Source organism: Arvicanthis niloticus, chromosome 16 (assembly GCF_011762505.2).
Source record: "Arvicanthis niloticus isolate mArvNil1 chromosome 16, mArvNil1.pat.X, whole genome shotgun sequence".
NCBI classification, from domain to species: domain Eukaryota; kingdom Metazoa; phylum Chordata; class Mammalia; order Rodentia; family Muridae; genus Arvicanthis; species Arvicanthis niloticus.
Window position 1 is genome coordinate 58,990,911 of NC_047673.1, and position 26,032 is coordinate 59,016,942.

The window sequence follows — 26,032 nt, forward strand, 5'->3', positions numbered from 1 at the left end:
CCATCATTCATCTGTGTGTCTATCATCTATCCATCCATCCATCATTCATCTGTGTGTCTATCATCCATCCATCCATCCTCCCATCCATCCATTCATCCATCCATCATTCATCTGTGTGTCTATCATCCATCCATCCATCATTCATCTGTGTGTCTATCATCCATCCATCCATCCATCCATCCATCCATCATTCATCTGTGTGTCTATCATCCATCCATCCATCATTCATTCATCTGTGTGTCTATAATCCATTCATCCATCCATCATTCATCTGTGTGTCTATCATCCACCCATCCATCCTCCCATCCATCCATTCATCCATCCATCATTCATCTGTGTGTCTATCATCCATCTATCCATCATTCATTCATCTGTGTGTCTATAATCCATTCATCCATCCATCATTCATCTGTGTGTCTATCATCCACCCATCCATCCTCCCATCCATCCATTCATCCATCATTCATTCATCTGTGTGTCTATAATCCATTCATCCATCCATCATTCATCTGTGTCTATCATCCACCCATCCATCCTCCCATCCATCCATTCATCCATCCATCATTCATCTGTGTGTCTATCATCCATCCATCCATCATTCATTCATCTGTGTGTCTATAATCCATTCATCCATCCATCATTCATCTGTGTGTCTATAATCCATTCATCCATCCATCATTCATCTGTGTGTCTATCATCCATTCATCCATCCTCCCATCCATCCATTCATCCATCCATCATTCATCTGTGTGTCTATCATCCATCCATCCTCCCATCCATCCATTCATCCATCCATCATTCATCTCTGTGTCTATCATCCATCCATCCATCCATCTATCATCTGTTCATCCACCTATCATTTACCCATCCATCCATCTACCTATCTCTCCCTCTGTCCATCTATGCAGAGGATGATTTGCAGGATTTAACTCTCTCCTCCTGCCATGTGGGTTCCAAAAAGCAACTTCAGTTTGCTGGGCTTGGTGACAGGCATCTCCATCTGTGAAGCCGTCTGCCTTTCACACTCCTTTTACTTTCCTTGGAGAGAAGCTGCATAGCCCAGGCTGGCCACGAAGATGCTTTTCTATGCCTCACTTTAGAGTGCTGGCCTGGAAGGTGTGCATCACCACACGCAGCCTAGATCATCGTGTAAAAAAAAGATGGAGGAAAGGGAAGGACTGGAGGTTTCAGTGGCTCAGAGCTCAGTGATTAAGACTGCCAGGTGCTCTTGCCTGACACAGGTTGAGTTCCCAGAACCCACGTGGTGGCTCACAGCCTGATCCTTTGTCATATGATCCTGAAGCCCCAAGGCATCTGGACTTGAGGCTGGGGTGGCACACAGACACGGTCCCCAGGCATGCTTTCTTGCTTGTCTCTAGACTGTGGCTGTATGTCTGACATGTGGGTTGAATCTGGACAAGTGTGAAGTGTGCACACATATGGACACCATTGGGGCAGCATGTGTGGAGGGCATGCCAGCTATGGGCCTCTCTGCCAGTCAGGTTGAGCTTGCATACAGCACAGCTGGAACCACAGTTTGCAAATCTGACCTTGGGTGGACAAGGGTGTGTCATCAGAGCATGGGACTCCTACATTGGCTGTCTACAGAGCAATGGCTGGCGTCTGTCCGTTTGTATAGTAACATCTTTTGGGTATTTTATACAACGTCTGAGTACCTACTGTGTTTCATTTGGTTTGATCATACTTTGTTTTGTTAGTTTGAACCACAGGTAGCCCAGGCAGGCCTTGAATTTGCTGTATAGGTAAGGATGACCTTGAACTTCTGATCCTTCTGCCTCAGCCTCTGAGTGCTGGGGTTTCAGGCATCAGGGGCCATGCTTGGTGGCTAGGCTTTGCTTTCACCTGAAGGAGTTGTACCTTATAGCTGGCTAGTTGGCCCTTGCTGAGCCATCTGAAAATTTAAGGCACTTCGACCTACTATAAGCTGAGACTCTGGCATGGAAGGATGTAGGTGCCCAGGCCCCTCAAGCATTGCCACCATTTATCCTCTGAGCCCTGAACAGGGAGGGATGATGAAAAGCAGGAAGAAAGAATGCAAGACAGATACTAATAAAAATGGAAAGACAGCCAGGCGTGGTGATATATGCCTGTCAGCCCAGGACTCAGGAGGATGACACAGGAGGGTTCACAAGTGCAGGCCAGCCTAGGAGACACAGTCTTAGCAGAAGGAAGACAGAAGGAAAGCCTTGCACAGACATGGGCCTTTGAGCCTTTGCTGAACGTTGTAAGTCTATAAAGTGCTTGAGGCAGAGGGTGTGGAGACTGGCGCGGTTCTCTGTGGGCAGGAATTTGGGGAATGGAAGCTAGAGTATGAGGGGCAGATACAGAAGGAATGGGGATTTGAGAGTGACATTGGGGTCTGAGGTAGGAGGCTCTGAACTTACCGTATGCTGAAAGCGCTGGAGCAAAGGGTTGGAAGTCAGAGGGTTGGGTTCAGGCTGAGAAAGCGGTATGCTCGGGGCAGGATGCTGGTGAAGAGGGCCTGTGCACTCAGGGACTTTGGGTCCCTCACTCACCAGAACAAACCACCTGAGCCACCACGCTTCTGCCAACGATAAGCCCCGCCCACACCTTGTTTGTCCCGCCCTTCATGGGTGGACCTACACTTCTTAGGTTCCGCCTCTCACACCAAGGTTCCTCCCCTTCTTGCAGTCCAGACTCACCCCCTCACTATCATTAGCCCCGCCCCGCGTCCCGATCCTTCTTCCAGGCCTGGCTCGGCCCAGGCCCCTGCGGTACATGTATCTGCTCTCTTCCCATACCAGACATACTTCTCAGGAGTCAGTTCTGCTCTTAATTAGAAGACCCTCCCATCCTTCCCTTTGCCCGGTAAGGACGTACGCCTCACCCCATCCGCTGACCACGCCCACGCCCCTCTCAGACCATACACTTACCTTCATCATTCTGGGCTCCTTCCCTCCTCCAGGGGCAGCTCCAGTCCTACTCCACTTTTCTTCTGTTTTTTGTTTGTTTGTTTGTTTTGTTTTTTTGTTTGTTTTTTTTTTTCCGAGGCAGGGTTTCTCTGTATAGCCCTGGCTGTCCTGGAACTCACTCTAGACCAGGCTGGCCTCGAGATCAGAAATCCGCCTGCCTCTGCCTCCCAAGTGCTGGGATTAAAGGCGTGCGCCACACTTCCCAGCTTCCACTTTTCTTCTGGTCCAGCATATATCTACCCCCAAGAATGCCCCTCAGGCCGCCTTTCCCTTCCTTGTTATGTTGGGAAGTAACTTGGTTCCATTTCCCGTATAGGCCTTCCAGCCACTCTTTCCACAGCCAAGCACCGCCCCACCCCAACTCAGGCCCTGCCATACCTTGGAGCCAAAGAGAACTTTTTCCCACAGGCCTCTTCCGTGGGCCCTCTTTAGGTCATGTCCTGCCTGAATCACATTCCTCAGACCCCTCCCCTCAGAGATCCTCAGACTATGACTTCTTCAATCCTCACGCCCCCCCACTTCAGGCACCATCTTCCTTAGGGCCACTCTTAGGCCATGCTTATAAATTCTCATTGCACCTCTCCAGGTCTGAAGCGTCACCGATCTTCACAGGCTCCGCCCTAATTCCACGCCTACCGCTTTTGGTCCCACCCCTGGTCCCTTCAGGCCCCGCCCTCCATACCTTTCCCCGCCCCCCACGCCTTTCTTCTGTCCTCGTTGCCCTCCTCCGACCCCAGGCCCCGCCCCGGCTCCCAAGCTCCGCCCACCACTCGAGTCCCTCCCTGGCTCCCAGCAGGCCCCGCCCGCTGCCCGGGCCTCGGTCTCCGGGTCGGCGCGCGGCCCCGTCGCTTGGGTGCCCGGCGGAAGATGGCGGAGTCCGGAGGCAGCAGTGGCTCTGGTCAGAGCCCCGAGCGCCCGAACAGGTGAGTCCCGCGCCTCTGTTGGCATGCACCTCTTGGCCCAGGCGGGGCCGATCCGGGATCGCCGGGGGCGTGGACGTTCCGAGTCCCTGGCTGCCAAGGTACTGAGCTATGGCGCAGGCCTGAGAGCAGCCTGAGGCCCGGCTTCCTGGGTGCTGCGAGCCCGGGACTGAAGGGGTTCTGGGAAGGTGACGTGGGAAGCTGCACAAGAACCCCGGGGCCCGGTAAGGAACCGAGGCGTTCCTGAAGGGGACACTGAGACCACCTGGGAACCTCCACAGGTCCTGCTGGCCAGGGAGCCTGGCAGGGAACAAGAGGCCTGGGCATGTTTGGAGAGGAACACTGAAACCTAGGGGCCTAGGGGCCTGGGCATGTCTGGGGAGACACTGAGGACACTGTGAGACCTCAACAGGTTCTGATTGTCAGAAAATTGTCTAGGGGCCTGGTAGGTGGACAAGGGACTTGGGCATGTCTAGAGGAAACACTGAGACAACCTTGGGGCCCCAGCAGATCCATCATGATGGCCAGGGAGTCCCAGGGGTTGTGAGAGGTCGGGATGTATTTGTGGAGCTTGAGCACTGTGAGAGAAGACAAGGGGTCTCAAGAGTGAGTATAGGGTCTTTCTTCAAGACCTACTTCCTTCCACCCTTCATAGGGTTTAAATCCCCCTTCCCTCAGTCTAAACTATTGGATTGAAGGTCTTGCCCTCAGATATTGGGGACACATTCACCCCTTTGGTTAAATGAGGTCACCCTTTTTCCTGGTCAGTTCCTAAAGTGGGTTCCTTGAACTTGGGAATTTGCATAAAGATGGCAGGTATTTTTAAATATTTATTTTATTTTGGTTTTTCAAGACAAGGAATCATATAACCCAGGCTGGACTCCCAGTTGCTACGTAGCTGAGGATGACATCAAACTGCTGATCGCCCTTCCTCAACCCAAAGTATCAAGCTGACAGGCATGCATCACCATTCCTGTGGTGCATGCTAGGTGAGGACTCTGCTATGGAGTCATATGCCCCGCCCCCTACCCGTACCCACCCTATTTTTGAGACAGTGCCTGATTGTACAGCATAGGCCAACCTTGAACTCAAAAACTTTCTGTTGCAATAAGCTTTTGTGAGTTGATCTGGAGTCTCAGGGAACTCCAGATCAACTCCCTCAGTTGCCGTAGGGAACTCTCTGAGGGAGCACTCACACCCTCTGTTCACACTGATCTGTTCACACTGACTCAGATCCAGGAACCCCTGTCTTAAGACAGCTACCATTCTTGGGAGGTCAGGGGGGAAATTCAGGCTCTAGATGGTTTGGGACTGAACAGAAGCCATGGGCACTGAGCCATATGACAACAAATAAAGTTGGTGTTGGTCCTCAAGCAGGGCCTCAGGGCAGGGAAAGATTTGGTGGCCTGAGGACCTGAGTTGAGCATTAGGACTGGAGGGACGATGCTGATTAGGGAACCCCTGTCACCACCTAGAGGAGGCATTGACCCTGCCTGTTACTAGAGTTGTTGAGCAGCTGGAAGCTTCAGTGTGAAGTCAGAGCAAACCAGGGACTCTATACAGGACATGAGCAACTGCAGAAACAGGGAGCTCTGGCCCCAGAAGAGAGAGTGGCAGCCCACTGGGACATGACAGAGTAGTGGGTCAGGACTTAAGGCTGTAGTAGGGATGGATCATGGAGTCATTGGGGAATGAGTGGGCAAGGCCTAGGGCCCAAATAAAAGGGGACAGCTGGCCAGATCCCTAGGGTAAATTTTTTAAACATATATTTTTTGCTTGTTTATATTTCTTTTTTTTGTTTTGTTTTGTTTTTTGTTTTTTTGAGACAGGGTTTCTCTGTGTAGCCCTGGCTGTCCTGGAACTCACTCTGTAGACCAGGCTGGCCTCAAACTCAGAAATCCACCTGCCTCTGTTTGTTTATATTTCAAGACAGGGTTTCTGTGGCTAGCCCTGGCTGTCTTAGAACTTACTTTTTATAGACCTCATTGACTTTGAACTCACAGAGCTCGGCCTGCCTTTGCTTCCAGAGTGCTGGTGCTGACGGTGTGTGCCGCAGACCTGGCTTAAACGTTTTTTTAAAAAATGTATTTTTGAATATCTATGTGTGTCTGTGAGTATGGGCCATGTGCGCATGGCTGTCCTTGGAGGCCAGAAGAATGAACCTGACCAGGAGCTGTTCTGTGGGCTGGAAGAACAGTGCATGTCTTAACTGCTCATCTAGCTGCAGCCCAGGTTGTCGTTTTTGTTGTCGTTTGACCACAGTTTGCAGCGGCCAACATTGGCTAGTTAGCACAGGCTGGCTTCTAACCCCTGGTTTTCTTGTCAGAACTGCGATAACAGTGTGCACTATCCTTAGTGCACCCAGCCTACTTCAGTCTCTTTAGCTATTGGTTATTACTTATTTATGTTATGTTTGAGAGTATTTTGCCTAGATATATGTCTGTGCACCTTGTATGTGCCTGCTGCCCTTGGAGGCTTGAAGAAGGTGTTAGATTCCCTGGAAGTGGAGTTGTGAGCCACCATGTTGGAGCTGGGGATTGACTGTAAGTCCACTGTAAGAGCGGCTGGCACTTTGTTGAGCCATCTCTCCAGCTACCCACCCCCTTTAAATATTATTTTTAGGTGTTTGTGTTTCAAGACTGGTCTCTCTGTTAGTCCTGGAGCTGTCTTTGTAGACCAAGCGGGCCTCAAATGCACAGAGCTCTGCCTCCGCTTGCCTCTGCTTCCCCAGTGCTGGGATTAAAGGCATGCACCACCATGCCCCGAGCTTAGATTTTATTTTATTTACAGTGTATAGGTGCTTTGCCTGCATGTATGTCTATTCTCCACATGTGCCCTTAGAAGTCAGAGCAGGATGGCAGATCCTCTAGAATTAGAGCTATGAGCTGCCATGTAGGTGCTGGGAACCCAACCCAAGTCCTCTGGAAAAAAATGGGGTTCTTAATCATTGAACCATCTCTGGAGCTCCGGCTCTTCCATTCTTTACACTTGTCCGTGAGTCCACAAGCCTCGGCGGGGTAGACTGATGTCCAATTTAGGGCTGAGCATTCAGAGTCTCTTAATCTCAGTGCTTTGACAGGTTGTGGGTCTGCAGGCACTGCTGCCTACTATAGAGAGAAGCTCCCCTAGCCAGAGCTGGCCGCCACCCTCATCTATGGGCACAGAGGGTTCTGTAGCAGGCAGTTTGACAGGTGCATCAGGCCTATTTAACAGAGCCACACCTATGACCTCTCCAGACACAGGCTTTCCCCTGAGATCCCAGTGGTAGACATGTCAAGTCAGCAGACAGACCACTATTGCCCAGTGGCTCTGCCCTGCTATTGCACGTGTGGTCCCAGCTAAAACTACCGATGGCAGTTCTCCCAGGTCTTCAGGCTTGCAGCAAGCCCCTTCACCTACTGAGCCATCTCCTTGGCATTTGTGTGTGTGTGTGTGTGTGTTGGGGGGCTATAAGTATATATGCCAGGTCAGAGGTCATTGTCAAGTATCTTCTATTTTCCTCCCTTTGACAATTGTCTGGAGAGGTTTTTGTCTGTCTGTGTATCTGTCTGTCTGTGTTTGTTTGTTTCTGACATGATCTGTCACTGAGCCCATGCTTGCCATTTGGTAATAGACTCTGTCTTCTCTGCATAATGCTGTAGTTACAGGCATGCACCTCTGTGTCTGGCTGGCCTTTTGTTTTTATTTTTTTATAAATATGGGCATTGGCTATCCAGACTTTCCTGACTGAGCCTTCTCCACAGCCCCTTGGTTTTTTATGTTGTTTCTTTCTGAGACAGAGTGTCACACAGCTCAGGCTGTTCTAACACATGATGCGTAGCTGAGGCTGGCCCTGAATTTTTTAGTTCCGTGCTTCATTGTGCCTTTGGGGTGATAGGTGTGTGCCACCAACTCTGCCTGAGTTTTTAATCTTTTGAAGTAAAACTTGTGTAAGATAAAATCTTCCTTGGTCAGTGGATAATTCTGTGGCATTAGCATATCCACAGAAACACACTTGAGTTTGTATACCCCATAGGGCCCTGTCCCCTGTGCTCCTAGTAGTCCCTGTTTCCTGCCTGTGGAACCACCTGGTCTGGATATGTATGTATTGATGAGATTGTGTGAAATGGCAAAGTCCCTGCCCTCTCCTCTCCTTTCCCCTCCCTTCCTCTGTCCTTCCACCGTTTCTCTTGACAGGTTCTTGCTATGTAGCCCAGGCTAGCTTAGAACCTGTTAGCTTCTGTCTCCAGTCTTTTTTTTATTTTGTTTTTGAGGCAGGGTTTCTCTGTGTAGCCCTGGCTGTTCTTGAACTCGCTCTGGCCAGGCAGTGGTGGCGCGCGCCTTTAATCCCAGCACTTGGGAGGCAGAGGCAGGTGGATTTCTGAGTTTGAGGCCAGCCTGGTCTACAGAGTGAGTTCCAGAACAGCCAGGGCTACACAGAGAAACCCTGTCTCGAAAAACCAAGAAAAAAAAAGTAGAACTCGCCCTGTAGACCAGGCTGGCCTCAACTCATTAGAGATCCACCTGCCTCTGTCTCCTGAGTGCTGGGATTAAAGGTGTGTGCCACCACCATCTGGCTTGTTTTGTTTTGTTTGACACAGGGTTTCTCTATGTCCTGGCTGTCTGGAACTCACTCTGTAGCTTGGATTAAAGATGTATACCAGCACACCTGGCACCCCTCGCCCATCGTGACATGTCACTTCCACCTCTCAGCTTGCTTTCTGTTTCAAGGTGTGTCTATACTGTGGCATAGATCAGTGTTTCATCCCTTTTCATGAATAAATAATATTCCACTACATGGCTAATTACCATTTTATTTATATTATCATAATCTGCTGGATGTCTTTGCTTGTTTTGGGGTTGGTTGTCATTGTAACAGTATCTCAGCTGAGAGGGTTACTGTCCCAACATCTGTAATTTCAGCATCTAGGAAGATTGATTGCTTCAAGTTTGAGGCCAGATGGTGTTACGTAGTGAGTCCCAGGCTTGCGAGTGAGACACAGGCAGGAAGGGAAGGAAAGGAATGGAGTGGAAATATCCCCGCAAGGCTGCCCGGGGCAGAGGGCATGCTCAGGACTCAGGAAGCCCTGGGTTCCATACTAAGTAACAAGAACAAAACCAAAAACAAACTAAAGTGAGCTAAAAACTGAGTCTAGTAATGTATAAGCTCAGAGGTCTGTCTGGATCTGCTCTGTAACAGCTGGGCTGGGGACAGTGTCTGCTCTGCCCCGGGGGCAGTCCTACAGCGTCATCATTAGAGGCCCACACTGTGAGCGCTGTGCCACACTCTGCCCGGTACACATCCCTCTCAGAAGCCCCGCCTGTCATGGATGCTTCATTGAGAGAACACTGTCTCAGTAGGAACGGTCCACACCCCGCCCCCTTCTATGGCTGTGGAACTCGTTGGAGCTTGTCCTCGGTGATGTAGGGCTGTGTGTGGAGCCATGAGGCATATGCCCAGTAGTGGGGCTCTGCAGTATCCATGGGATACTTAGTGATATTGTAGTCACTACCTGGTGTGCTTTGCTGATTGTCCTCTCTCCAAGGGCCTTGTGGGTGGCCAGTGCCTGCACTGGGCTACTGTCCTAGGAGCCTGGTATGCAGAGTGTATGTCATTGCTCCAGCTTGCAGCCTGGCCACGTCCCTTCATGGGGAGACAGTGAAGTCCCCAGGGGCAGGGACACTGGCCTTGACTGTCACCATCTCTGGAGCTTGTTAAGCCGTGCCCTCATCTACCAAGGAAGACTGGTGTCATGTGGCCATGTTGGGGGTGACATCTGTGTTCCCCACCATGTTATGTTGACACAGCTCAGGGCTACGCTGCCCACACTGTCCCTTCCATTATGTAACTTGTTTGTTCTGACTTCTCTCCCAACTACGGGAGAAGAAAGCCTGGCTTCCGTTCCCTCATCTCTCGGGAGCAACAAACGCCGTTGCCTAGCGGAGCCTGTCATAACGTCTGAGCTGAATGAAGCTCACTCAGTAGACAGTGTGGCCACCAGGCTGGCAGCAGGCAGAGAGGAGGGGCCAGAGCCTGGCCCAGGGAACAAAGAGCACTTGCTTTGAGAGATCTTCTCTCAAGCTAAGCCTGGGCCACCTCCTTGAGAGCTTACGTCTTAGCCACCAGTGCTATGAAGATAGGGATGTCATGTGACTGTGAGAGACCTGCCATCCCCACTTGGCCCCTGGCCTCATTTAGAGGACAGGGGTATGGGAAGTGGTAGGTAGCCAAAGGTCTTGTCATGGTACAGCCTGACTCAGTGAGCTGGGTTTGTCTAAGTATTCTCTTGATTTTCTCTGCCGAGGCCAGGGCTTCCAAGGAGTTTGGTTATTCTCAATGCTGGGAAGACTCTGGAGTCACTGTGGCCCCTGCAGAGGGAGGGCAGGCAAGACATTGTTACTTGAAAAGCCAGCACCCGAGCAGTGGTGGCACATGCCTTTAATCCCAGCACTTGGGAGGCAGAGGCAGGCAGATTTTGAGGCTAGCCTGATCTACAGAATGAGTTTCAGGTCAGCCAGAGCTACACAGAGAAACCCTGTCTTGAAAAACAAACAAACAAACAAACAAACAAAAAAAAAAAAAAAAGAAAGAAAAAGAAAAAAAAAAGAAAGGAAAGGAAAAGAAAAGAAAAGAAAAGAAAAGAAAGAAAAGCCAGCACCCTTGGGGTCATGCAGGCATGGGAGGGCTACAGTCCTGCCTGCTTCTTCATGGGGCTCACTGGGTACCTGGGTGTCACCACACTGTAGTAGGAGTCACTAAGAGTGAGGAGCACCTGGGAGCACATGTCATAGTGTCCTGTGGGGACAGTGAGTGTCTGAGCCCTGGCTGGCCTCTGTGGTTAACAGGGATTCCGAGAGCCAGGGTGCGAACCTGAGTAGCAGCCACGCAAGACACACGCAGGTGACTAGCTTGCAGCTGGACTATGGCAACCTGGTAGCTTTGAGCTCTAGGGACAAGCTCATTGTCACTGGCATGGTTGCTGAGAAGGCTTTGGGTGTTTTGTTTTGTTTTCTTTTTTTGAAAGAGAGTCTCACTATGTAGCCTTGACTGTCCAGGATCTTGCTAAGTAGATGAGGCTAGCCTTGAACTCATAGAGATTTACCTACCTGTGCCTCTTTTGTGCTGGGATTAAAGCCATGTACCATGTGACTGATGCATGGCCTGAGAAAGATTTTGTTAGTGGTGCTGGTGCCCTTTTGGCATGGAAGTTGTGGCAGTTTCCTGTCCCTTCCTAACCCTGGTCATCCCCCTGCCTCCCTGCACCTGAGTCCAAGGATGAAGGTAACCATGGAATGAGATAGCTGAGGAGCCATGGGACACAGAGGAGATGCCCATTCCAGTCTTAGCACTCCTGGCTTCTCAGTTGACACCATCCTTGTGACGGTGCCTGGCCTTGCGTGTGCTTGTAGACAGAGGAGAGCAAGGGAGGCTGTCAGAGCAGAGTCCACTTATGTTTGAAGGCTCTGGGCCTAGACACAGTAGGCTTGTGGCCAAGGCTGTGTGGTACTTGTGCACTGATGTGCTGAGCAGGGTGGGGGCCTCTGCCAGCTGAGAGCTGGGAGCCGGAGATGGGGTTATCGGTGTGGAAAGGTGAGACTCTGGCCTGGAGTAGCTGAGCTGTGCTGTCTGCAAGTGTCTCATGGACAGAGGGGGCCTGGAGCCTGGGGCCTGGATCACAGTCTTGTGTCTTCCAGGAAGGCCTCTGGGGCCCTCTTTGCTCAGTGAACCTGGGGGGAGACCTGTCTTCCATCCCTAAGACCGTCACTCCATTCAAAAGAAGTGTGTAGCCACGTAAGGCAGAGTGGCAGCCAGCAAGGGTTCACTCAGCTAGCTACCCCGCCCAAGCCCTTAGCCTGATGTCTCCAACTTGGACCAGAAAGACTTCCCTAAGATTACACAGCTGCCTGACACCTGCCAAGCCTCCCAGCATCTCATATCTTGCCTTTAGCTGATGACAAGCTTATGCATCCCCAAACTACCCAGTCACATCTTATGTTCTCTAAGGCTTGTGAACCTGAGGGCAGGACCTTGGCAGCCAGTGTGGATGCTGGGTGGCTGTCTGGCGTATGCACCACCCTCCATGCCAGTGGCTCAAAGACCACCATCCTTTATTCAGGGACAGAGTCTAGGGGGCCTGTAGAAAGAGGAGTCCCACAAACCTTCCCTTAGCTGGAAGTGAAGGCAGCTGAGCTGTTCAGCTGTCTGCAGTGGAGGTGGGGGCCATGGGGTCCCTAGGCGATGGACCCCCCTGCTCTGGTAGCCGCTGTGCAGCTGTTCTGACTGGCTCTCTTAACACTTGTTAACCCCCATCTGGCCCTTCCTGCGCCGCCCTTCCCAGCAGCGCTCCTGCATCCTGTGCTGCTCCTCACAGGGACCCAGTAGACACTCGCTGCATCCACTGCGAGCATCCACTGTGCCCAGGAGCAGGAGGAGTCTCAACATCTCCTGCTTCAGGGATTGCGCTCTCAGCCTGCAGAACACGACCTTCCAGCTTTTAAAGGGCCTGGAGCGGACACCCAAGGATCAAGGCTGAAGATGTTTTTTGACACCACAGCCATGAAATTCCACAGGGGTCAAAGCCAGGAACCGGGCGGGGCGTCTGGGCTGCATATCCGGAGCCTGCTCTCTACGGGACGGGAGAATTCAAGCCCAGCTTGAAAGCAGAGAGTGAGAGTGGAGACATGGGATCTCCTGGAATCTTCCGCTACCCGGATGGTTGGAGCTGGACTGGGTGGAGTAGCTGCCAGGTGACAGGCGCCTAGAGAGCCACTGAGGTTCCCAAGCAGCTCCTCCTCCCCCTCAGCTGCTGCTCACACCCTACCTCCTGCCTATATCCCTCTTTAGGTGCCTGCATTCTCCCATTCTGTATGGCAGGACATACACACGCACACACACACACACACACACACACACACACACGCACGCGCGTGTGCGTCCTCCCTGCTCACAGGAATCATTGCTTAGATTCCACCACCCCTTTCCCATCAGCCTTTGTCACTCTGGGAGGGTGTGGGTCAGTGCTGGCAGCTTGTTGACCTTTCTGGGGCTTCTCAGTGGCCAGACAGGAGCCAGCTGTCCTGGCCACTGCCCACTCATCATCAGCCTGGCCTCCTCACCCTGGCCACCTAGGAAGCTCAGCAGGCACACAGGGCAGCTGCCTACTGTGAGGTAGGTGGGCTGGGGAGGCTTCAAGCACAGTGTGGCAGGATTTGGGGAAGATGGAAGCTTCTAATGTGAGAAGGCTTCCTGGACTACTGGGAGAGCTGGAAAGCTAGCTGCTGCCCTCAGCCACAGCTCACGGGAAGCTGGAGACGTGGTTCAGAGGGCAGGACACCTATATACGCCTGAAGACTTGAGTTTAGTCCCAAGCACCCGTGTAGACCCCAGGCATGGTGCTGTGTGCTGCCTTCAACTCAGCACTGCAGGCCATAGACAGGAAGACACTGCTGTTGGCTCTAGGTTCAGTGAGAGACCCTGTCTCAAAGGAATGTACTGGAGACTAATGGAGCAGAGCACCTGATGTCTGAGTTCTGGGCCAGGTTTGACTACATAACTGGGCTCTGTCTCAAGACAACCAGCCCGATCAGCGAGCAGTTTCAGTGGCTAGCAGTCCTTGCCATCATGCCCTGCCTGGATCCAGATGGTGAACACATGCATGCCATGGCCCATGTATGTGCACAGACACACAGGCATGCATGGAGAAATCTCAGAGGATCTGTTCCCTTTCCCTAGCCTCTGCCCACTTCCTGGCCCAGGTTTGCATACCCCTCCAGCCACAGGGGAAAGAGCTTCCATCAAGAGCTAAGAAGTCTTAGGGGATGCAAGGCAGTGGTGGCACACACCTTTAATTCCAGCACTCAGGAGGCAGAGGCAGGTGGATCTCTGTGAGTCTGGTCCACAGACCAAGTTCCAGGACAACAGGGCTATACAGAAAAATCCTGTCATGGAAAAAAAAAGTTCTAGAGAAGGTTCTGATTGGTTCAGGTGGGCCTCCCTCTCATCCTCTCACCAATCACAGTGCCGGGGCTCCAGGAGGCTCTAATTGGCAAGGAGTTGGTCTACCTGATCCCCAGTGCATGGCCAGAGAGAAGAGCTTGGGTTCCCACCCCAGGAAAATGTGTGTAAGAGTGGGCAAGGGTGCCTTAGACAGCTGTAAAATGAAGAGCTTTGCTACAGGGCTGTGGCCAGGGGTCCTGGGCTGAGGTGCCAGCTGCTTTTGTCCTGAAGCTCTGGGATTCCGCAGGCTGGGATGGCCTGGGTGTCCTAGCATGTACCCCATCTGTGCTGCTAAGAACAGGTGGCTCTTGGGTGTGATTTATACTGCGTGAGGCATAGTGAGGGCTCCTGCTCCTCAGTGGGAGAGAGCTCTGAGATCTGGGCCTCAGGGCTGGGACTATAGTAGAGACTGGCTGCATGTGGGTGGGATAGTGGAGTGCACTCAGGGCCTCTGGGAGTGCAGAGTGATGGGGTCAGAGCAGAAGGAGCTGACCACTTGTCTGAACGTGAGGGTACAGAGGCCATGTGTAGAAACAGGCATTCATGTACCTATCCTCTCATCCATCTCTCCAACCACCCCTCACACTCACACCCATCTGTTTACCTTGCCACCAACTGTCCAGGTCACTAATGTGGCAAAGCTCCTTCACTGTATGGATGGACATCAGGATGTGGCAGGAGAAAGAGCCCTTCTGGCTGGCCTCCCAGAGCTCCTATTTCAGCCATGGGGAGGCAGGCTAGGAGCAGAGGGATGGAGTTCTGAACGGAGCAGGGACCAGCGAAAGCAGCCAGGCAGGGACCTGACAGCCAGGACCCACAGTCTCTCAGAGTGGCTGTCAGGCCCTTCCCTCCATCTGCAGGGGACCTCCATCCCTCATGACGGCAGCGGGTGCCTAGTGGGGTCCTCTGGGATAAAGTTTGGACGCTTTGCCGCCCCCCAGCTCCTGAACTCCATACCCCAACTCAGCTGGGCTTTGGGGAGTGGACCCAGCCCTGGAGTTTGGCTCCTCCTAGCTGCATCTCAGTGATGCCCTGAACCTTTTGTCTGGGGCTGAGGGGAGCAAGTGATTGAATTGGTAAGGAATTCTCTTCCTTGCTGTGTGGTCTTCAGAAAGTGCAAGCCTCTCTGTGTATTGGTGTTTCCTCAGCATTCCTGGGCACTGGTGAGCCACAGTCAGGTGTGCACATCCCATTCACAGCCTCCAGGGTGTGTCCCTATGGTGACACCTAGTGCTGTGCTCCCGCTGTGAGTCCAGATGACACAGACTGTGGACAGATACTCAGCACTGCTAAGGAAGCTGGCACATTAATGCCCCGTGTCCTCCTGGGGCCTCCATAGCGCATGACCTGCTCTTTGCTGTTCCTGACAAGTGGTGGCAGTTGGGCTTGGCGTTGGCCAGGAATCTTTATGCTCACAGTGGACGGCCAGATCCTCAGATGGGTTCTGGTTGACTGGCCGGTTCCTGGCCTGCCGGAAATGGGGCTGCAGAGCAGCCTGCTTCCTAGCCCTCTAGCACTCCGTTCTTGGACCCTGTCTTGCAAACCAGTGCTTTCCAGCTGTCCCCTACCTCCCCCATTTTCCAGGGAGACAATGGGCAGGGCTGCGGCTGCAGGGCTCACCTTTGACCTGCACTTGGGAACAACATCCCTCACCTCCCAGGAGTCCTTGGGGAATCTGGTGCTGGTTCCTTCAAGGAAGTGCCTCCTGGTCCAGTGTGACACAGCAGCCTCTTTCTCACCCCAACCCCGCTGTCCCACTGCCCCTCAGGATGTCTTCAGTTGCATCCCAGAAACAGTGGAGAAGATGCTTGCTGAGCATGGCAGCAGAAAGAGTCCAACCTGGTCTTTTAAGTGGCTAAGGTTGGACTCCCGAGGCCTGGCTCATCCTAGGCTAGCACTCTGCCTCAGACCTGTGGCCCATCTCCAGCAATGTGTGTCTTATGGCTTCTCCCTTGCTGTCAGTGCTTTGGGGGCCTCTGGGCTTCTGCTTGCCCCTCCCAAATTCTGGCTTTCTTTTGCCACAGGCAGCCTGGAGCAAGCCTATTGTAGGTACCTTGCTGTTCCCCCTGACATTAAAGATGAACCCCAAAAGAGAGGGCTGCCACTGTAGAACAGGCTCTGGGCCAGGAGCCATGGAGCATCCCAGGGGAGGGTTTGCTGACGTGAGTGAGCGTGGGGGCTGCTGGCTTGCATATCTCTGGCTGGCGTGAAGTGCCAGAGCACAGTGAGTTGATCCTGTAGCTGGAGTGCTGTGCCCAGAGCTGGGAAACATTGGGTAACCATGGCAACAAGACGGGGTGGGTGTGCTGGACCCCAGAGCTCTACACCCTCTGCCTTGGTAGTTGGGGCCAGAGCCACTGGGATGTTGCTGGAAACAGAATGCTGTATGGACAGGATGAGGTACTTAAAGCTAGGAGAGGTCCCTGTGCCTCAGTTTCCCCATTTTAAAAGAAAGGCGTTTGCTAGCTCATGGGAAAGCTGCAGGGTCCTGGGGAAGGGTCTGAGGATCATCAGGGAGGTGGTCCTAGCATGGCTGAGGGCCCTAAGATGAGGTCATGGGCCACCATGCTCCAGCCTGAGCTCCCTCATTCAAGGCCTCTGACACCCACATCTGTTGACACTCTACTGTCCTGCCACCCAGGTTTTTGTATGATCCCTGCCCATCCAGGCTCTCTGGGAATGGTCTTGGAGATGTTCCAGGGTCCTGTTGCTGATCTGAGGTGATCAACTTGATACTGTACTGTTCCCTGAAGCTTTGTCCCCCACCTGCATGTTTGGGGATCAAGGGTGGAGCGGCAGTGCAGCCAGGGTGTGAGGCAGCCAGCTGTGCCGTGCTTCAGCGAACCACATGGACAATAAAAGTGAAATTGGCTTTGAAAGTAGAAGTGGCTGGGCTGGGGGAGCAGGGACCGGCGTCAGAACAGGGTGTGCGAGGCGGCGAGCTGCACTCTGCGTGGGGGTGGGAACGGATTTTACTAAACCCCAAAGAAATGTTTCCATGAAATTCCTTCTTGTTCTTGCCTGTTTTTTCGACGTTCTGAGAGAATGGTTCTGGGGCTTGGAAAGCCAAAGCTGGCCTTGAGGACAAGGCCAGCGGGTGGGTGGGGGTCAGGGCCATGTCCCCTGCCAGCTACTAGCTCCCAGTGCTCCGTGAGGCTCTGGTCACTAGGGTGGCCTGCCACAGCTGCTGTGGCCAGGCTTGTGGGCCCTTTCTCTGATCTGGCACGGTGTCCCTAGAACAGGATTGGAGGCAAGAACCCTTGTGGGTGGGGGCTGGGAACTCAAGTAGCAGTCCTCACACCTGGGGACAAACAGGTGGTCCCATGAGGGCCATGCACCCACTCAGGGCTTTACACACTGTGGTGGCCTGGTATGTGCCTGTGTCCAGCAGAGACTTGGACCCTGCCTGAGTACCTTGGGCAGTACAGGGAGAATCATGGAGGGAGAATGGTAGGATGGCTGGGCCTGGGCCTGGACTGAGATGGAATGTGAGGCTACTCCAAGGCCAAATTCAGTCTGAGGGTACAGCCAGGGTGGGTGGTGAGTGGCCTCTGGAGACTGTCCGGTTTCGGGGTTGCTGACGCACTGACTCTGATGACTCATGGGCCGGCCACCGTGACTCGAGTGGCTGTCTGGAGATTCGGACTGGCTCAGGGGGCCCCATCATGTGGCCGCCCACTGTCTAGAACTGTTCTGAGTAATGGGTCCTGCCTCCACCCAGTGCTGGTCCTGGTGTTGGCAGAGGTGACCTTAGTCATCGCCCAGGCAGGACATTCCTGTCTTGTCCATCGATGCCTTGGCTGAACTGCACTTCTCTGAACTATGGGGACTTGGAATTCCCCAGGGTGGCTCAACTTAGGTGTGTAGGTTCATGGCAGGCACTCCTCCTCAGCCAGGAGGGACAGACTGGCCATGTCGGAGACTTGCTAATGCCTAGGGGACAGGAACTCAGCCCAGGCTACCAGCTGCAGAGATCAGGAGACTAGAGGTACCCTGGACATGGGCTGCCTCTGCCTTCCAGGCCCAGGCTGCCTATTTCCTTGTGGATCCTAAACTCTGGTCACGTCTCTGGGTAAGTTAATTATGTTTGTTTACTTATCCTGCCCCTGTGTGTGCGTGTGCATACATGTGGCATAGTGTCTTGTAGAAGTCATAGGACAACCTGTGTCTCTGTCCTTCCACGTGGGCCCTAGGGACTTCCAGCTTTGTGGGTTGGTGGCAGGTGCTTTTGCACATGGAGACATAACGACTCTGGGTGGCTTGTCCTTGTGCAGGGACATTCCTGAGTGCAAACCCATGCCACATGCCGAGGACAGCAGCCACAGCCCTCTTCCCGTCCTCCAGCACTTACATTCTTTCTGTCCCCTTCTACCCACAGTGTCCCCTACGCCTAGAGAGTGGGGTGCCGTCATCCTTTGCAGGGCTGGACACTTAGTCACTTATTCTGAGCACTTTGACCAAGTCTGCATTAGCTGCTGTCCAGTTTTTGTGGCTGTGGCTGAGCAATGCTAATCCCAGAGCGTACAGTGGAAGCATCTTTAAGTCAGTTTCACAGCATGTGTGTATAACAGGACAAAGGTAGTAGCAGCCTTCCACCCCACAGGGGCAAGGGCTTCAGGCTAGGTGTGGAGTACCAGCATGGGTACCCTCCCAGGAGCCAGCACTGGATCAATCAGAGCAGTTGCTCACCCCTGTGACCTCACACAACTACTGCACTGCTGACCCACATCTTGCTGGTCAGTGTAGTGCAGGCCCCAGCCCTGGGGAAGACGGCTGGCATTGTCTCTGTTCCACGTGGCACTTTGGGTCCTGTCTGCGGAGCATAATGGTGGCCTTGGGCCGTTGGCCTTGATGTAGCAATATCTCCCAGCGTCTCTGAGTCCTAAGTCTATTGTGGGTTTGAGAAGCATGGGCCTCAGACTGCCACAGCAGCCTGGCCAGAATGCCACTGTGCTCAGAAGACAGAGGTGGGTGCTGACCCCTCCTGGGCCAGGCGAGATCTCAGACAAGCCAGGGGCTTTGGTCTACCTGTATTCCTTCTCTCCCTGACCCTGCCGTGCTAGCCAGTCCCCAAGACTGCTTTCCTGCCACCCTAGGGACTCATGATTTCCTTCCCAGGGTAGCCTGTACCTCACAAGACCCCTATGCTTGGTCTGAGCACCCACCACCTCATCAACCAGTGCCCAGCCTTGCAATGCCAGATTCCCTGCCTGAGGGTTTCTAGAAGGACATCCAAATTGGGCAGCTGGCCAGGAATGGTGGGAGTCAGGGTTCTGTGCAGATGGAGCAGCTCTAGCCTCTGATATCTCCTTGTTTGGGGACTGGTGGGTAGGCATCCCATATCTTTCCCTCCCTTCTCTTCTCAAGAAACCCAGTGCCCTACATTCTTGGCCTAAGAATGGAAGGGCAGGTCCCAAAAGGGCTAATGGTCCTGAGAGATGGAGATGGATTGAGAGACAGAGACAGGTGAGTGAGCGCTCAGCAGAAAGGGGTGTCCTGGTTCTGGAGGGTTGGGTTGGGGAGGCTGGATAGAGGCACTCAGTAACACTGCTTCCTCCTGTGCTCTGACAGCAGGCTGTTGTGTGCAGAGCTTGGGGAACACATGTCTGAAGGGAACAGCGGGCTGGTGGGACTGGACAGGGAGTACTGAGATACAGACACAAACAATGAGGATGTGTATGACTTGCCTTTTCTTGTTTGTTTTACACAGTCCCACTATGTAGCCTGGCTGCTCTGGAACCCTATGTGTATAGTAGGCTAGCCTCTAACTCACAGAAATCCACCTGCCTCTGCCTTCCGAGTGCTAGGCTTAAAGGCATGCACCACCACACTCTTTGTGTTTTATGAAATGAGTTTTCACACAGCCTAGGCTCTCATGAACCTCACTGTTAGTGAGGATAGCCTGAACTCCTGTGTCCATTTCGAGAGTGTTGGGATGAAAGGTGTGCAACCCCTCACTGGGGGATTCTAGGCAGGGGCTCCGCCCCTGAACCACGCCCCCAGCCCCTCACTGGGGGATTCTAGGCAGGGGCTCAACCCCTGAACCACGCCCCCAGCCCTTTACTTGGGGATTCCAGGTAGAGCTCTTACCTTGGATAGTCGTGCAGTATTTCCTGGGTGGCATAGGCTTGGCCTCTGCCTGGTTTTAGGGCTTCTCTGTAAGAAGACCCTTGTGTTTTTTTTAATGGTCTCTTCCCCTTCCATTTGTTGGCCTGCTACCCTGCATCCTCCCCTGTGTAGGGCGTCTATCCTGGCTGCTTCTGCCACTCAGTATTTTAGTTCCAAGTGTCATCAATGTCATTGTGTTAGGGTGTGTTTGTCCACCTGGAGGTCTCTGAGCCATGTCTCTCCTCTGCTGTCCTTGCAGCTTGGCCGACAGGAATGGAGCTCTCAAGTGCACCTTCTCTGCAGCTGGCCACAGCACTGGTCTTCTGCAGGGCCTGGCTGCCCTCCGTGCACAGGGCCAGCTGCTTGATGTAGTCCTTACTGTCAACAGTGAAGCCTTCCATGCGCACAAGGTGGTCTTGGCGGCCTGCAGTGACTATTTTAGGTAAGCCTAGCCCTGGGTACTTGAGTTGACACTTCTGCCATGTTCACTGGGGACCTATGTGGTAGCCACCAGGTTTTACTGCACAGCTTGGATTAGCCACAAATCAAAATGCCCCTGTTCCATCCTCTGGTGCCAGCACACCTGACCTTGGCTGCTCTAAGTTTCTTTTGCTTTTCAGTCTTGTTGCACACTAAGTAAACACTGCCACCAAGAAGGTCCCTCTCTCTTCACTTTTATTTACTTTATTTGTGTGTGTGTGCATATGATGGTAAGTGGGGGAGAAGGCACATGTGTGTCATGGTGCACATGGGGTCAGAGGACTTCTTGTAGGCATTGAGTTCTCTCCTCCACTATGAGGGTCCTGGGAACCGAGCTCAGGTAGTCAGGCCTGGCAGTAGGTGTCCCCACCCATTGAGCCATCTTGGAGGCTTTCTTGCCTCCCTCCACTCATTTTTCTCTCTTGAGATGGATCTCACATAGCCTAGGCTGGCTTCATACTCATAGTGCAGCTCAGGATGTCCATGGACTCCTAATCCTCCACTTGCGCCTCCCCAGTGCTGGGCAGACAGGTCTGCAGCGTACGCTTGGGGCTTCACACATGCTCTGGCGGGCTCCGGCGGGCTCCACCAACCCAGCCTCAGCTTCCCGCTTCCTAAGCCTTCATTCGACATCTGCTGTGTACCAGACAATGATGCCATGCAAGCCCAGCAAGGAGAAGGCAGTAGTGAGCCCTCGTTGCTGTGGTGTCCCCTCCAAGTCACTACAGCAAACAGCTGGGAGACGGGAGGGACACAGGAACTCTAGTGCTCAGGCCCTGCAGTGTCTGTGCGTGCAGCCCTCGGTTCCCCTGCGGCTCCCCTGGACCATGCCTGAGGCATGCACAGACACACGGTTCTGACTGCTTTTCCCTGTCCTGGGACTGAGCCAGCACTAAGGGCCCAGTGGAGCTGTCTCCTCAGGGGATGCCCCTGCCAGCGAGGGTGGGAGCTGGAGTGGTTCTCCTTGGAGACCTGTGCTAAGCCTTCCTCCTCAGCTCTGACCTTCCTTCTAAGAGGACAAGTCTTTCAGGCCCACTGTTACCTAGGTGTGCATATCAGGCCATATGTACCTCTAGGCCCAGCAGCCCTCCCTGGGGCCCAGCAAGGCTGTTATGGGGAGCTGTTGCAGCCAACTGGGGCATTGGTGCTATTTTTATTCTGGATTTGGGGGCGGGTGGGCAGCCCAGCCAGCAATGCCTTTTAAAGGCACCCCCGCTCTGGCAATGTAGCCCATGAGGCCTTAAAAGGCAAAACTCCATCCTGTCGTCTGGTCTGGCCTCTTTTCTCACTGAAGTGCCCAAGGGCTGGTGGGGACTCTGGGGGACAGGCAGGGACTGGGGTTAGGAGCTGTTCCTCATGGTCCTAGGGAAGCCCAGGATGCTGTCCCACAGGATGATGGCATTAGGCAACAGCATCTCCATCACACCCATGGCCTCACTCCTTCTGGGACCTGAGCCTAGGTTGTATCAAGCAGACCATATAGGGTCGGTGTCACCTTTGATGATGGACGGGGTCTCCCTCCCTCTCTGGCAGGAAGGCCTGCTCACAGTTGTCAGGGCTGCTATAAGATGCTACAGAATGTCACCAAGGGACCCTGTGGACCCTGTGAGCACAACCCAATTCTCCCCTTCCTGCTAGACACTGAGACTTGACCCCAGGCCTTTCCAGAGCCCTCATGCATGGGTCTGCATCCCCGCCCTCCCCCTCCCCCAGCCCCACCAGCTGTCACGTGGCTTCAGAGGCCCTTAACAAAGGTCTCACACAAGGTGAGGACTCAGCTGATGCTGGGTAATGCCTGGGCATGAGTACCTTCGCTGTAGCTTCTCCCTGTAGATAGCAAGAATGGACACAGCCCCTTGTGGGCAGTGACCTCTAGGACCTTCACAACAGCTTAGGGGGAACAGGGCGGACCCTTTGATCCTTATTGCACAGGTTCCAGGCTGGGGAAGTTGGTCATGACTGCAGGCAGGCAGTGAAGAGATCCTCGGTTCTCGGGGTAGTGGGGAGGAGCACAGGCTGGCCTGGACTTGGAGCTCAAGGTGATTGCACATCAGCAACTGATACCTCCTCAAGAAACCTACCAGTTAGCCTTCAGGGCTGGGGCCCACACAGAGGGGCCAGCAGTAATAGCTGGCTCCCCTGCAGCTGCACAGGGGCGGAAAGCCTGGGGTGAGGGCAGAACAAGCTTTGGCTCTCCGCTGGGCCTGCTCATGGGTGTGTTCCCACCTCTAGGGCCATGTTCACCGGCGGCATGCGTGAGGCCGGCCAGGCCGTCATCCAGCTGCAGGGCGTGTCTGCACGGGGCCTGCGCCACATCATCGATTTCGCCTACAGTGCTGAGGTAACACTGGATCTAGACTGTGTGCAGGACGTGCTAGGTGCCGCCGTGTTTCTGCAGATGCTCCCCGTGGTGGAACTGTGCGAGGACTTCCTGAAAGCCGCCATGAGCGTAGAGACGTGCCTGCACATTGGCCAGATGGCTACCACCTTCAGCCTGACATCACTGAGGGAGTCAGTAGACTCCTTCACATTCCGCCACTTCCTGCAGATCGCTGCAGAGGAGGACTTTCTGCGCTTGCCACTTGAGCGCCTTGTCTTCTTTCTGCAGAGCAACCGGCTGCAGAGCTGCGCTGAGATTGACCTGTTCCGTGCTGCTGTGCGCTGGCTGCAGCATGATCCGGCCCGCCGTGCCCGGGCCAGCCTCGTGCTGCGCCACGTGCGCTTCCCGCTCATGCAGCCAGCTGAGCTGGTGGACAGCGTGCAGACACTCGACGTCATGCTGGACGATGCCCTGTGTCGCCAGTACCTACTGGAGGCCTTCAGCTACCACGTGCTGCCCTGCCGCCAGCATGACATGCAGTCGCCACGCACGGCTGTGCGCTCTGATGTAGCGTCCCTAGTGGCCTTCGGAGGCACACCCTATACCGACAGCGACCGAGCTGTCAGCAGCAAGGTGTTCCAGTTGCCTGAGCCCGGGGCCCGCCACTTCCGTGAGCTCACAGAGATGGAGCTGGGCTGCAGCCACGCGGGCGTGGCTGTGCTGGATAACTTCGTGTACGTGGCAGGTGGCCAGCACCTGCAGCACCGCAGTGGCGAGGGCGCTGTGGATGCTTGCTACCGCTATGATCCGCAGCGCAACCGCTGGCTGAGGCTTCGGGCGCTGCGTGAGAGCCGCGTGCAGTTCCAGCTCACTGCACTGGGGGGGCTGCTGTATGCCACGGGTGGCCGCAATCGCGCGGGCAGCCTGGCATCTGTGGAGCGCTACTGCCCACGCCGTGACAGCTGGGACTTTGCCTGCCCACTCAAGCGCCGCACCTGGGGCCATGCGGGTGCCGCGGCCGCTGGTCGCCTCTACATCTCAGGTGGCTATGGTGTCTCAGCTGAGGACAAGAAGGCGTTGCAGTGTTATGATCCAGCAGCCGACCGCTGGGAGCCCAGGGCGCCCATGCGTGAGCCCCGTGTGCTACATGCCATGTTGGGCGCTGCTGGCCGCATCTATGCCCTAGGTGGCCGCATGGACCACGTGGACCGCTGCTTCGACGTGCTGGCCGTGGAATACTACGTGCCAGATGCTGACCAGTGGACCAGTGTGACCCCTATGCGCGCTGGTCAGTCGGAAGCTGGCTGCTGCCTGCTGGAGAGGAAGATCTACATCGTGGGTGGCTACAACTGGAGGCTGAACAACGTCACAGGCATTGTGCAGGTGTACAACACTGAGACGGATGAGTGGGAGAGAGACCTGCACTTCCCTGAATCCTTTGCAGGCATTGCCTGTGCGGCCGTGCTGCTGCCCCGCTCAGGTCACGGGAGGTAGCTTGGGATGCCCACCTGGCCGTGTTCCCCACAAGTGTCAGACCCGGCCCTCTGGGTCCTCACCTCCCAGCCCTAAGTCAGCAGAGAGCTGTGGCCCCAGAGATTTGGGCACCATGGCAGCCATTGCCCGGAGGACGTCTCTGCCCTGTTCTGTGTGGTTAGGCCTCAGTTTCCCTCAACCCAACCAGACAGACATAAGCTTGTGGCCATAAAACACCAAGTCCCTGTCTCCTGACTAAAATATTCTGTCTAAAATCCTAGCCTGGGTTTCTGCCATGGGGATCCACAAGGCAGAAAGAGACTCCTTAGGATCGCCCTCTGAACCCCATGTGGGCACCGTGGGACGCTCATGCAGACACACAATCAAGTGAGTGAGATTGTAAATCAGCATTCAGGATGTCGGAGCCAGAGCGAGTCCCAGAGGCACCCTGACAGGTGACAGATGCAGCCATGACTTCACCACCAAGCCCCCTGGCCCACCTTGACCTGTGGACTTCTGGGGCATCCTCAAAGACTCCTTGTCCAATTAACCAGCATTCTTTGCCTATGCCACCCACTTCTATAAGAAGACAGAGCCAAGTGAGGCATGATGTGGTCTGTTCCAGTTCTCTGGAGCCTAGTGGGGGAGAATCATTGCAAGTTCTAGGCCAGCCAGGGCCACAAAGCCCTGAAAGAATGAGGAAACCCACAGAAACCAGTAGCAGAGGAGACACAAAAGCCATCTCAGGTGAGGTGGCCTGTGTCAGATGGCCTGGGAGGAGAGCCAGCTGGGTGGCCGTCTCCCATGTTGGCTATAGAAAGCCATGCTCCCAGGTTTGGCCCACCCTGGGTTGGGCTGGTGGGAGCTGCTGTGGCCGCATGCCCCAGCAGCCTCACAAGATGGTGGCTCTGCTTTGTTCTGCTGTTTAAACCCTGAACTCTCATCTTTATGTTTTGTTTCTTTTTTTTTTTTCTTGTTTAAGGAAGCCAGCTCCACTGTCTTCCAAATGAGTGTGTTCTCTGGTGATCTAAAGTGTCCCTTGCTGCTCACAGACATGGATGCCTCTGTTCTGCGGCTGCTCAGCACATGAGTAGTTAAGCCCAGTCCTTTGCCGCGCCTCTGCTGATCAGTCCTATCTATGATTTAATAAAGGCGTTATGGAGGACGGATGGAGCAGACCTGTGCTCCGTGCCTGCAGCCTGTCTGACCTGGGGCTTTGGAGGCCCCTCTCCATCCCTTTTTCTCTAGCCTCCCTGCTGAACAGGGAGCTGCAGGGCTGCTGAGTGTCGGCTGGGCTGAGGTGCCAGGCTTGTTGGGCAGCCTGGAAGAGGGTGTGCGCGAGAGGCTAGTGAGGGACCTCTCCATGTAGCTACAACCCCCAGAAGCTTCAGTCTCTGCTCAGTCGTACACTCCAACTGCAGATAAGCCTCTGAGGCCATGATTGGTCGGAGTCAGCAGACCTGTCTCCATTCTCTCAGATGCTGCTTCCCCTGGGGGGCAGGGAGACCTTCAGGATCCTTGCCCCAGCCCAACTCAGCACAGGGTCACAGTTGGGGACAAGTGACTAACACTCAGAACAGTTCTCTAAGAAGTCTGGTGCTGTCACCCTCTACCTCATCCCAAAGTCCCTTCCCTGCTACTCCAGCCATCTTCCCCAGTAATGCTCAGGTGGTGGCTACTAGAATAAGAGCTGGTCTCTAGAACGGTGGACCCAGGCTGCCGGGGCGTCCAAACAGAATCCACCAAGACATTCTAGCTGCCTTCTGCAGAGGGGCAGGGTGACGAGACTGCCAGCCACAAG

At 54.1% G+C, this 26,032-nt stretch overlaps 1 protein-coding gene across 4 annotated transcripts; it reads left to right on the plus strand.

The window, feature by feature from the left end:
• Positions 1 to 3,717: 3,717 nt before the first annotated feature.
• Positions 3,718 to 25,396, plus strand: Klhl26 (kelch like family member 26). 4 transcript variants are annotated; one of them, XM_076914306.1, is made up of 5 exons: positions 3,739 to 3,877; positions 4,728 to 4,863; positions 8,455 to 8,584; positions 20,218 to 20,400; positions 22,671 to 25,396. In XM_076914306.1, the coding sequence occupies exons 3-5, from the start codon at positions 8,547 to 8,549 to the stop codon at positions 24,250 to 24,252; spliced, it is 1,803 nt and encodes a 600-aa protein (XP_076770421.1). In that variant the 5' UTR covers positions 3,739 to 3,877; positions 4,728 to 4,863; positions 8,455 to 8,546; the 3' UTR covers positions 24,253 to 25,396. The 4 variants fall into 4 exon arrangements, with proteins under 4 accessions (XP_034376350.1, XP_076770421.1, XP_076770422.1 ...); XM_076914307.1 differs by lacking the exon at positions 8,455 to 8,584; XM_076914305.1 differs by lacking the exons at positions 4,728 to 4,863; positions 8,455 to 8,584 and adding an exon at positions 19,218 to 19,316 and having other exon boundaries at positions 3,743 to 3,877.
• The last annotated feature ends 636 nt before the right edge of the window (positions 25,397 to 26,032 follow it).